Here is a 14,046-nt window from a genome sequence, read left to right on the forward strand (position 1 = left end):
GACAGTACACAATCACTCGGGCGTTTAGTCGACAAAGTAACAGGAAGGAGGACAGTGCAAAATGGTGTGATATGGCCTGTTGAGGCTTTTTTTTATTTGTTTACAAAGGTCCTAACTGGCAGTTTTGCCTGTTATGGAATGTATCACTATTTATGTCTGAGCCTAATGTTTAATATTTTTTGAAGTGCAATTTTGTTTACATCCATTTTATTTATTGTTTTCAAACGAAATTCAAAAGTGTATTCAAAATTCAAGTGAATTTTTGTGTTAACAGACACTGAGAGTCCATTGCTTTTAATGTTTTTGGTTGTTTTGTTCATTTTTTGTGGATATTTAAAATGTTTTCCGTTTTCAATGTTTAATATTCTTTAGAAATAAAAGTTTATAGATCTTTGAAAAGGTGTACCTGCATTATTATGCCATTATCATTATATTAGATGAAAAAGGTCTCAGAACAACAATATTATCGTTTATCGCAATAATTTCTTGGACAATTTATCGTCCAGCAAAATTTGTTATCGTGACAGGCCTACGCACAACCTTGAGGCGGATGGGCTACAACAGCAGAAGACCCCACCGGGTACCACTCATCTCCACTACAAATAGGAAAAAGAGGCTATAATTTGCACGAGCTCACCAAAATTGGACAGTTGAAGACTGGAAAAATGTTGCCTGGTCTCGATTTCTGTTGAGACATTCAGATGGTAGAGTCAGAATTTGGCGTAAACAGAATGAGAACATGGATCAATCCTGCCTTGTTACCACTGTGCAGGCTGGTGGTGGTGGTGTAATGGTGTGGGGGATGTTTTCTTGGCACACTTTAGGCCCCTTAGTGCCAATTGGGCATCGTTTAAATGGCACGACTTCCTGAGCATTGTTTCTGACCATGTCCATCCCTTTATGACCACCATGTACCCATCCTCTGATGGCTACTTCCAGCAGGATAATGCACCATGTCACAAAGCTCGAATCATTTCAAATTGGTTTCTTGAACATGACAATGAGTTCACTGTACTAAAATGGCCCCCACAGTCACCAGATCTCAACCCAATAGAGCATCTTTGGGATGTGGTGGAACGGGAGCTTCGTGCCCTGGATGTGCATCCCACAAATCTCCATCAACTGCAAGATGCTATCCTATCAATATGGGCCAACATTTCTAAAGAATGCTTTCAGCACCTTGTTGAATCAATGCCACGTAGAATTAAGGCAGTTCTGAAGGCGAAAGGGGGTCAAACACAGTATTAGTATGGTGTTCCTAATAATCCTTTAGGTGAGTGTATAGACAGACAGACAGATAGACAGACAGGCAGACAGATAGATAGACAGACAGATACATATAGATAGATAGATAGATAGACAGATCTATATATAGATAGATAGACAGAAAGATAGACAGACAGACACTCAGACACTGTCAATCATAGTGGTTTACGATTCAATCTGAATACGGTTGTCGATCCACAACACTGCAGAATGATAAACTACACTTGTGTTCAGATTGAGAGTGTGTAATAATACAGTCCTTTATAAACCAGACTAAAGCACAGGCTCTCTCCACAAACTCCCATTATAATGAAAAAAACAGTCTTGATTGTACAGTGGATCTCTTATTTCTATTGTGTTCACACTTTGCTGGTTATAATAAAGGCTTGTGTGGATTTCCAGCAATGTTAAGCAGATTCTCATGAACACCTCTGATTGGCCACTGCGATCACATGCTCGACAGATATGATTGTGATTGGCTACAGTCCTCAACGCTTGTAAAACACACTGTAAATAGAAACCCGTGATGCTGGGTGGGGATCATTTGAATGTTATAGATTCCGATTATTAATTATGATTGTTATTGATTTCCAGTTTCAATTCCAATGTGGTAAAGAAAATGAAGTCAAATATTTAATATCAAATATTTATTCTGTCTCTTTTTGTAAAAAATGTAGTTGCAGCTGATTACCAGCAGGCTATGAGCAAGACCACATTAGACAACTAGAGGTTCTGGAAAAATGTTAATTGCTTCAGTCGATTTAGAAAATATTTAATAATTCGAACTAATAAAAAAAAAAAAATTGGTTGAATGAATGATTCAATGACTCACTCTAAGACTGGATGAATCAGCGTTTTGTGAGTGTTAGTGATGTGGGTCTGGTGTTGTGCCATCACATACAGGTTTAGAACAACTTGAGGGCGAGTAAAAGACGACAGGACTTGTTTGGCTGTAATCTCTCTGTCTGAGGAGAGAGTCTTGGATGTCCTGAGGCGAGTAAACGATCATCATTTCTCAGGTAAGGGTTAGAGCAGCACTCACCTGAAGATCTGATATTTTACTCTCACGTGTGCTGAACTCCCGAAGCATGTGGTTTCTTCCAGCCTGCAGAACAATGAAGTTTAAGAAAGCTAAAATCATATTTGACCATTAAAGCATCCAACAGTTGGTGTTCTGCCGTCTTGCCTCGTGATAAAGACGGGTGTCGTTGATCCGGATCATCACTCCGTCCACTCGCAGAAAGAACCGCAGCAGGAGAAAGAAGCTGGTGGGCATCACTCTCTGAAACACACACACACACACACACACATTACTCTCTGAAACACATCAGCGTCACTCTCTGAAACACACACACACATTACTCTCTGAAACACACACACACACATCACTCTCTGAAACACATCAGCGTTCACACACACATCACTCTCTGAAACACACACACATCACTCTCTGAAACACACATCAGCATCACTCTCTGAAACACACACACACACACATCACTCTCTGAAACACACATCAGTGTTCACACACACATTACTCTCTGAAACACACAGCATCACTCTCTGAAACACACACAGTATCACTCTCTGAAACACACACAGCATCACTCTCTGAAACACACACCAGTGTTCACACACACATCACTCTCTGAAACGCAAACATCACTCTCTGAAACACACATCAGCGTTCACACACACATCACTCTCTGAAACACACATCACTCTCTGAAACACACATCACTCTCTGAAACACACATCACTCTCTGAAACACACATCACTCTCTGAAACACACATCACTCTCTGAAACACACATCACTCTCTGAAACACACACAGCATCACTCTCTGAAACACACACAGCATCACTCTCTGAAACACACACAGCATCACTCTCTGAAACACACACAGCATCACTCTCTGAAAGACACACCAGCGTTCACACACACACATCACTCTCTGAAACACACAGCATCACTCTCTGAAACACATCAGCGTGAAACACACACACACACACAACTCTCTGAAACACATCATCATCACTCTCTGAAACACACACAGTATCACTCTCTGAAACACACACAGCATCACTCTCTGAAACACACACCAGTGTTCACACACACATCACTCTCTGAAACGCAAACATCACTCTCTGAAACACACATCAGCGTTCACACACACATCACTCTCTGAAACACACATCACTCTCTGAAACACACATCACTCTCTGAAACACACACAGCATCACTCTCTGAAACACACACAGCATCACTCTCTGAAACACACACAGCATCACTCTCTGAAAGACACACAGCATCACTCTCTGAAACACACATCAGCGTTCACACACACACATCACTCTCTGAAACACACACATCATCACTCTCTGAAACACACACATCATCACTCTCTGAAACACACACCAGCGTTCACACACACATCACTCTCTGAAACACACAGCATCACTCTCTGAAACACACATCAGCGTTCACACACACACATCACTCTCTGAAACACACAGCATCACTCTCTGAAACACACATCAGCGTTCACACACACACATCACTCTCTGAAACACACACATCACTCTCTGAAACACACACATCACTCTCTGAAACACACACATCACTCTCTGAAACACACATCAGCGTTCACACACACATATCACTCTCTGAAACACACATCACTCTCTGAAACACACATCAGCGTTCACACACACATCACTCTCTGAAACACACAGCATCACTCTCTGAAACACACACACACTACTCTCTGAAACACATCAGCGTCACGTCACTCTCTGAAACACACACAGCGTCACTCTCTGAAACACACAGCGTCACTCTCTGAAACACACAGCGTCACTCTCTGAAACACACAGCGTCACTCTCTGAAACACACACAGCGTCACTCTCTGAAACACACACAGCGTCACTCTCTGAAACACACACAGCGTCACTCTCTGAAACACACAGCGTCACTCTCTGAAACACACACAGCGTCACTCTCTGAAACACACACAGCGTCACTCTCTGAAACACACACAGCGTCACTCTCTGAAACACACACAGCGTCACTCTCTGAAACACACACAGCGTCACTCTCTGAAACACACAGCATCACTCTCTGAAACACACACAGCATCACTCTCTGAAACACACACCAGCGTTCACACACACATCACTCTCTGAAACACACAGCATCACTCTCTGAAACACACATCAGCGTTCACACACACACATCACTCTCTGAAACACACAGCATCACTCTCTGAAACACACATCAGCGTTCACACACACACACACACACATCACTCTCTGAAACACACATCAGCGTTCACACACACACATCACTCTCTGAAACACACACAGCACCACTCTCTGAAACACACACAGCATCACTCTCTGAAACACACACACAACTCTCTGAAACACACACACCACTCTCTGAAACACACATCAGCATTCACACACACACACCACTCTCTGAAACACACATCAGCGTCACTCTCTGAAACACACACAGCGTCACTCTCTGAAACACACACAGCGTCACTCTCTGAAACACACACAGCGTCACTCTCTGAAACACACACAGCATCACTCTCTGAAACACACAGCATCACTCTCTGAAACACACAGCATCACTCTCTGAAACACACATCAGCGTTCACACACACACATCACTCTCTGAAACACACACATCACTCTCTGAAACACACACATCACTCTCTGAAACACACACATCACTCTCTGAAACACACACATCACTCTCTGAAACACACACACATATCACTCTCTGAAACACACACACATATCACTCTCTGAAACACACATCACTCTCTGAAACACACATCAGCGTTCACACACACATCACTCTCTGAAACACACAGCATCACTCTCTGAAACAGACATCAGCGTCACGTCACTCTCTGAAACACACATCAGCGTTCACACACACACATCACTCTCTGAAACACACACAGCATCACTCTCTGAAACACACACACAACTCTCTGAAACACACACACCACTCTCTGAAACACACATCAGCATTCACACACACACACCACTCTCTGAAACACACATCAGCGTCACTCTCTGAAACACACACAGCGTCACTCTCTGAAACACACACAGCGTCACTCTCTGAAACACACACAGCGTCCCTCTCTGAAACACACACAGCGTCACTCTCTGAAACGCACACATCATCATCACTCTCTGAAACACACATCAGCGTTCACACACACATCACTCTCTGAAACACACATCACTCTCTGAAACGCACACATCATCACTCTCTGAAACACACATCAGCGTTCACACACACATCACTCTCTGAAACACACACACATCACTCTCTGAAACACACACACATCACTCTCTGAAACACACACACACCATCACTCTCTGAAACACACATCAGCGTTCACACACACGTCACTCTCTGAAACACACACAGCGTCACTCTCTGAAACACACACAGCGTCACTCTCTGAAACACACACACACATCACTCTCTGAAACACACATCAGCGTTCACACACACATCACTCTCTGAAACACACATCAGCGTTCACACACACATCACTCTCTGAAACACACACCAGTGTTCACACTAGGGCTGTCCCCGACTATGGATTTTCATAGTCGAATCAGAATCGTCATGTCTTGCCTATAGTCGACTAATAGTCGAATCATGTCTATGGGGGTGGGGCTGGGGGCGGGGCTTTAACGTTTCAAAGCCGCGATGTACAGAAAATCACACAAAGATATAGAAGAAAATGTATAAAAAAAATTTTGATCAATAAAACTAAGAAATAACATAAATAACTCCAGAAAGGCCACACTGCAGATTTGCATTTCACATGCAAATCAAATTAATTCGGCTAAATTACCTGTGCGAGCAGGCCAGCCTACAGCACAACATCGATGCACCGAAATAATAAACAATTAATTTACTAAATTAAATTATAACAGAATATACCTTTCTAATAAATAAAAATACAAAACGAAATAAATCAGAATCAAGTCACAGGATGAGGAGCAAATGTGTGCAAAATGCCTTAAGTGCAGGGGAACATATATTCAAAACACAAGCCACAAATAGTTAGATTAGATAACCCTGACAGATTAATAAATAAAATTAAAATAAAGAAATTATAAAAATAACGATAGTAGCCAGAATTTTCAACTTTGTCTTTTTAACTGCAGAAACAACAATAAATGCTAAACTGGAGAGGCAGTCTTTTTAGCTAAAAAATGTTCACAGCATCCAAAAATAAAATTAGAACCGGCTGAAAAGTTTTGAAATCACTTGTACCTGATCGAGAGAACAAATCCTGAACGTCTTTCACTCTGTCTGTCCGTTGGAGTCTTTTCAAATTGTGCGCGCGGATAAAATACATAAACGTGAAAGTTAACCCAGTCTATGCGTGAAACATGTTAACGTTGGCCGGCAGAAGTGCGATCATGGTTTTCCTGATGCTAAATCCAGCCTTGGAGAATATCCTTTCTAATCGTGTACATCCACACTTTAGATTTTCTTATCCCAGACATTGTTAAAGATTTAAATCCTTGCCGCGAAGACGCTCCTCTGTCGGTCACGGATTGAAAGTGAAACTTAAATCTGTCACGGGGTGTTTGGATTTATTCACGCACGTTAAAAAATATTTATTAAAAGCTTCTTTCTTTGCACATTTTTATATACAGCATTATCATAATAGGCTGAATATTAACGTATTTACATAAAAGCTAGTTCTATGTGAAATCAGACATTGAGCGCCCTTCATATAGCCAAAGTGGCATGATCCTCGTTTCATAACACCTCTGCGAAGATTCGACCGTGAGATCGGTAGTCGAATCAGGCTCCTCCTATCGAAGCATCGAATCTTCGACTATTCGGGGTCACCCCTAGTTCACACACACACACACACACACACACACACACACACACACACACACACACACACACACACACACACACGTACACATCACTCTCTGAAACACACACCAGCGTTCACACACACATCATCACTCTCTGAAACACACACCAGCGTTCACACACACATCATCACTCTCTGAAACACACACCAGCGTTCACACACACACACTAGTGATGGGAAGTCCGGTTCTTTTCTGCGAACCGGTTCTTTCGGACAGTTCGTTTCAATGAACCGGTTCAAAAAACCGGTTCACCAGTTCTTTAACGTCATCACGTAATGACGTCAATTCTATCATCCCGGCGGATAAATATACATTCAAATAAAGGCATTTGTAATCATAACTTCAGTTAAATAATAGTACTCATCGTCATAATCATCTTTGATAGGTTTCTTACATTTACGTTTTGAGAATGAACCCTGTAGTAGGCCTAAGGCGATGCGCAAACGCGGATGTTTTACATGTCTTAAAGTGAATAAACTGGTCTTCATCATTTTTATTTTATTTGTAAATAAACTTACATTTAGCTGAATTCAGTCCCTCATTCAAGTCCTGGTTCACCCGTGCTCATGTATCAGCACAGCACATAGATATAACACAGCATCAGTTGGCCAAAAGAAAGTTCGGTTCAGAGACGGTGCGATCACACATGCGCAGTCTCTCCAGCTCGTCGGTTCTCCGTATCGAACGTGTCCGAAAGAAACAGTTCTCGGTTCTGTGCTGGTGATCCGAGAACTGCTGCAACAACCAGTTCTTGACTCGAGAACTGTATGCCTGTGTGTGAGCTGAGAACTACTGAAACCTTACTAGGCTTATTCAGTCGACAAAACTAAAAACTTGATGCATATCTCCAGTATGTTTAATACGTTATGTTTTGATCAACACATTATAAACATTTACTTTGCACCCTTTAAAACCTAGGCAAGAGTTTACGTCAAAAATGTATATCAACTTACTACGAAATTAAATGATCTGTTGCAGAAAATAATGTTTTAGTATAATAATAAATGTTTAGTTTTACAGTCCATTCATTGTGTTTCCAATCTTTAAAATAATACAGTGAAAAGGCAGTAGCCTATGAGATAAACATGTTTCTAACATGTTTTATTTTGTTACACTTATTGATGTTCAATAAAATAGGCTACAAGAAACATGCATTTCGTCCCTCTGAAAGAACTGCACGCATGCTCAGCTCATCAGCTCATCGGTTCTCCGTATCGAACGTGTTCGAAATAAACAGTTCTCGGTTCTGTACTGGTGGTCCGAGAACCGCTGTACCTGTACGTTCGGTAGTGCGCGCATGCTCAGTATCAACTGCTCGTGCTCATCACTTCTCTCAGCACGTCTCAGTTCAGTGAACTGTTGGATTTACTGGAGTAGGCTAACATATGCCTACTCCGGGATATTGGTTTATTTTGAGTCGAAGGGACTGTCAGGACTCAGGCATGTCCGAAAGTGAGTAACTTTAGTAACTTCTTGTGGATCAGTGCTGACGCAAGACGCGAACTGTTTCGAACGATTCAGTCCGATTTAGTGTACTGGTTCGACCAGTTCACTAAAAAGAACCGGTTCAAAAGAACGATTCGTTCACGAACCGGCCATCACTAACACACACACCAGCGTTCACACACACACACACACACACACACACACACACACACACACACACACACACACACACACACACACACCAGTAATGCAGTAATCTGCAGATCAAGCCGAGAACACTCACGATCTTGACACACACACACACACACACACACACACACACACACACCAGTAATGCAGTAATCTGCAGATCAAGCCGAGAACACTCACGATCTTGACACACACACACACACACACACACACACACACACACACACGTAATGCAGTAATCTGCAGATCAAGCCGAGAACACTCACGATCTTGACACTGATCATGGAGACACCGTGATCGTGAAGCTCATCCTCGAACAGCAGCACGTCCTCGAAGAACTGGATCTGTTCTCGCGCCTTCAGCTTCTCCATGTCTATGCGGTCGGCGGTTGGCGTCACCTGTTCAAGTCGAGTCTCGGTTACTTACACACCGCTTCTTACAACACAGAGCTTCTTATAACACAGAGCTTCAGAGCAGCTTTACAGAGATAACAGGAGAATAATGTTTCCAGAAGAAAATAGCATCAGTCCAGCTTAAGTCAGTTCAGTGATGGTTCATTTCTGTTGTAAAAAAGTTAGTAATTTAGTTCATATATATATATATATATATATATATACACATACACACACACAGAGCCGGCGGAAGCGCTGGGCAAACTGAGCCACCGCACCATGACGAGCACGAGTGTCTCTAACTTGTGAAGAACTATCACAACGGTTCATACGACCAGAGACGGATATCAAGTCTGCTGTTTAAATAATAGTCTAAAAGCGGGAAACTCTCTATATTCGTGCAGTGAGCGCATGTCAAACAAACCTATTCCGATCTGAAGCTCGTGACATATAGACGCGCACATCACCCGATCACTTTATTTAGTGTTCATGTAAACTCTACGTTCGGATTCATCAATTAGGATGAAATCAGTCCGACTGAAAGGTGTGCATGTAACCCATCGTTTGAATGGACTGGCCGAAATTTCAGACCAAATCTGTCACAAATGGGATTTGTCCAGTAAGAAGAGTTAGCCTCGCAGCAGCCGAAGCAAGAGACGTCCTGTTTTAAACTGAGTCAACTAATTCATTGCACCCGTCTTAAGGCTGACTTCTACTTCTGCGCCGGAGCCGCAACGCTATAGATCACATGTTGGTTTTCATTTATACTTCTGCGTCGTTGTCCGCGTTGACGCTCAATTACACACGTAGAGGGAGCGTGTGACACCCGAGGGAGGGTTCTAGCAGACCAATCACAGCGCTTGGAGAGGTGCACATCAGGGTACGGCGAAGAGTACGAGCGCAACACACAGCCTACGGCGGGAGGTCAACGCAGAAGTATAAACTGGGCTTAAAAATCAACAGTAGGGGTCAATATGTGATCAAATTGGCTTTTTTTTCCTTTAAAATTTGAACGCATGTTCCTATTTTGCCCAGAGCGCTGGATTGTCTTCCCTATGTATATATATATACAGCCACTCTAGAGAAAACCGTGACGTCATCGTCCAGCTCAGTTCAGTTCTCATGTAATGGTGTCAATGCAGGAGATCAATAATAGTGTTGAATATGAAATGTTCACAAGCTCTTCTGAGTAAGAGACGCTCCACATGCACTGGTTAGAGTGTTAAAGCACAGATACCTTGATCTGCATGTGTTCTCCCAGTAAAGTCCCTCTGTAATCGGTTGTGTAAGTCCAATCGTAGCGTTTCACCACGTCCTTGGAATGCTCCGAGTCGGCCCTGAACACACAAAGATTCTCCTGAATCAAAGCCTCTCTCCAGACCCTCATGAGAAGCACACACTGTACCTGCTGTCCTGCCACTCCTGCGCACAGGCCACCTTCACCGAGTCCTGCAGGTTGTTGACACGTTTGAGAGCGTCGATCGCGTTGAACTCGACCCCAAACCCGTCTGTGTGCTGAATGCGCAACACATTATCACCGAACAGCATCTCTGGCAGAGCCGGCATGTGCATCGCCTCCGCCAGCCTGCGACACATCATCGTCATCATCATCCACATCCACATCATCATCAAGACATCCAACATCTACTCCCAGAGAGATCCTGGTCTTTTATGTGCTCGTAATAATGTTGGAATACAGCAACGACTGACTGGCCAGATTAGATCACAGATTACATCATGTGACTCGCAGCACTGCTCTGCCATGAATCAAAGTTTAGTTTCGGTTTCGATTTCGGCTTCCAACGAAAACATGATAATCAAGATAAAATGATCATTGTTTCCTTTAAAGCGGTGTCTTTCACCCCTCAAAGCCTAAACTCCACATCCAAATCATGTGACGTGACCAAGGTAAATGCAGTCAACTGCGGGACAAGCTTTATTCTAACAGGAGTTATTAAAAGTGCATTAACTGCGAAAGATGTGCTTTCTGTGAGACGGAGCGGAACACGGACGAGCAAAGAATACGCCCAAACCTCTAAAACATCTTACAGGTCAGGGTTAGGTCAGGTCAGGTTAGGTTACAGGTCAGGTCAGGTTACAGGTCAGGTTAGGTTACAGGTCAGGTTACAGGTCAGGAAAGGGTCAGGTTAGGTTACAGGTCAGGAAAGGGTCAGGTTAGGTTACAGGTCAGGAAAGGGTCAGGTTAGGTTACAGGTCAGGTTAGGTTACAGGTCAGGTCAGGTTAGGTTAGGTTACAGGTCAGGTTAGGTTACAGGTCAGGAAAGGGTCAGGTCAGGTCAGGTTAGGTTACAGGTCAGGAAAGGGTTAGGTTAGGTTACAGGTCAGGAAAGGGTCAGGTTAGGTTACAGGTCAGGTTAGGTTACAGGTCAGGAAAGGGTCAGGTTAGGTTACAGGTCAGGTTAGGTTACAGGTCAGGAAAGGGTCAGGTCAGGTCAGGTTAGGTTAGAGGTCAGGAAAGGGTCAGGTTAGGTTACAGGTCAGGTTACAGGTCAGGAAAGGGTCAGGTTAGGTTACAGGTCAGGTTAGGTTACAGGTCAGGTTACAGGTCAGGTTAGGTTACAGGTCAGGAAAGGGTCAGGTTAGGTTAGAGGTCAGGAAAGGGTCAGGTTAGGTTACAGGTCAGGAAAGGGTCAGGTTAGGTTAGGTTACAGGTCAGGTTAGGTTACAGGTTATGTTAGAGGTCAGGAAAGGGTCAGGTTATGTTAGGTTACAGGTCAGGTTAGGGGTTAGGTTAGGTTACAGGTCAGGGTTAGGTAACAGGTCAGGTTAGGTTACAGGTCAGAGGTCAGGTTTAAAGGTCAGGTCAGGGGTCAGGAAAGGGTCAGGTTAGGTCAGGTTACAGGTCATGTTAGGTCAGGTTACAGGTCAGGTTAGAGGTCAGGAAAGGGTCAGGTTAGAGGTCAGGAAAGGGTCAGTTAGGTCAGGTTAGAGGTCAGGTTAGGTTACAGGTCAGGTTAGAGGTCAGGTTAGGTTAGAGGTCAGGTTAGTTCAGAGGTCAGGTTAGAGGTTAGGTTACAGGTCAGGTTACAGGTCAGGTTAGGTACATTTTCAGTTGCTTATGTCATGTTGCTCAAAATGTATTAAATAGTTCTCTGTGTGATAGCCTAACCCCTCAAAACATCTAATCATTGGTTCATCGTATAAGTCACTAAATGTAAAACGGTTGATCTAGTCTTCATAAACTGTCAAGCTTATTTTCTACACATTTCTATTTGACTTTTTGTAAATGTGTCATGAACTGAGGAATTGTGCAGGTGAATCTTGACTGTCACTAATGAAGAGAACCCAGTTCTCTGCAAGAGCTCTCATGACCCTCCGCTTGTCCAGCGTACACACAGCAGAAGCTCTCCTGAGGGGTCTTACTGTGTTTGCCTTTCTAATGCAGTATTTTCTCCTTTGTGCCCTTATTTCTTTTTCTTTTCTATATCACAATAATATTGTAATGTTTATTTTTTTGTCAGACCACTAGTAAAAGTGTAACTGTGAATCCTATACCAGTCTCTTTCAATCAATAACTCACGTACAGTAGTGTGTACATGTGTACTTTTGAAATGGATATATGACATACAGAAGAAGCGCATGTACATCTCAGTGACTGTCCTCTGTCTTATCCGGACACAACGACTTGTCATCAGATGGCACTGACATCTGACAGATATTTTCTTTTGAGAGATGAACTGAGGATTCTGAGCACCAGACTGGCTTTTGCAGGTGATCCGCGGTGTTTTGAGAAATGCATTTACTGTTTTGCAAATGTCGAGGATGATTCGAGAAATGTACCAAAGCGACTGAGAAAAACTGTAAAGAGCCAGTTCATCCAAAAATGTCAATTCTGTCACCATTTACTCACCCTGAAGATGTTCTAAAGGTTAGGGTTAGGGTTTGTCTTCTGCTGAACACACTAATTCACACTTTTGAAGAATTTTCATAGTATTTTTTCTGCATACTATACAAGTCAATGGTGCTCCTTTTCCTACTAACATTCTTCAAAATATCTTCCAGAACACCTTGGATCAACAGGGCGAGTAAATGTTAAATGTGATTTCTCCAGCATCCCTCACCTCTCGATATCTTTGGACTTCATGATGTGAGTCCTGACCGCGGTGACGGTCCACGGCCCGAACCGGAAGTCCTGTTTACTGCTCTGAAATCCATGAGGAACCCCTGAAGACATCCTGAAGATCAGCTAATGTCTGGGAAAGAGCAGAGTGACTGAAACACGCAGGTCTCTTTACTTCATTAGCAGAATCACGACCATAGACTGTAGAAACGGGATGCTCTAAAATGTTTATGAATGTTTTCATCTGGACTCGATATCAAACTTAAGACTCGCGGTTGGTTAAACGCTCTTTTATAGTTCAGTTGATTAAAACAGACCAAAACTGGCAAACATACATCAATTACGTTAAGGATGTTCACAACCCAGAAATAAAAACATTAATGAAAGCGAATACGAGCATAATTCACTCTCACCTCGCATCCGTTTCCATGTATGTGTGTGTGTGTAGAGCGCAACCTCCAATCTCCCCCGGTGTAGCGCGAACAGCTGCCGATGGTTCCGGTTCCGGCAGTGGACAATATCAACAAGTCCTATCTATTTAAATGGGGGAATCCTGACATCTCAAAAACTGCTAGATGAACTCCCAACTTAATTACATATTTCAAATCAGCAACAAAATCTGACACAAACTGTACCATAACTTTTATTTTTAAGCTCTAATTACGCAAAATAAAAATAAAGAATTTTTTTTGCAAGTAACAACAAATAACATTCATTCCATTAAACAT

General features: G+C 42.8%; 1 protein-coding gene across 3 annotated transcripts in view; it reads right to left on the reverse strand.

Moving 5' to 3' along the window:
- The window catches only part of tiprl (TIP41, TOR signaling pathway regulator-like), a 16,910-nt gene extending 3,075 nt beyond the window's left edge, over window positions 1-13,835 (reverse strand). Inside the window, exons 1-7 of one of the 3 annotated variants that reach the window (XM_082158711.1) lie at window positions 13,732-13,833; window positions 13,320-13,451; window positions 10,643-10,822; window positions 10,475-10,574; window positions 9,112-9,243; window positions 2,453-2,548; window positions 2,309-2,371 (exon numbers count right to left, since the gene is read on the reverse strand). In XM_082158711.1, coding sequence (XP_082014837.1) covers window positions 2,309-2,371; window positions 2,453-2,548; window positions 9,112-9,243; window positions 10,475-10,574; window positions 10,643-10,822; window positions 13,320-13,432 — 684 coding nt within the window. In that variant the 5' untranslated portion in view covers window positions 13,433-13,451; window positions 13,732-13,833. The other 2 variants (XM_082158712.1, XM_082158713.1) reach the window with 2 other exon arrangements.
- Window positions 13,836-14,046: the final 211 nt, after the last annotated feature.

Source organism: Leuciscus leuciscus (genome assembly GCF_965113295.1).
Source record: "Leuciscus leuciscus genome assembly, chromosome: 24".
Classification (NCBI taxonomy): Eukaryota; Metazoa; Chordata; class Actinopteri; order Cypriniformes; family Leuciscidae; genus Leuciscus; species Leuciscus leuciscus.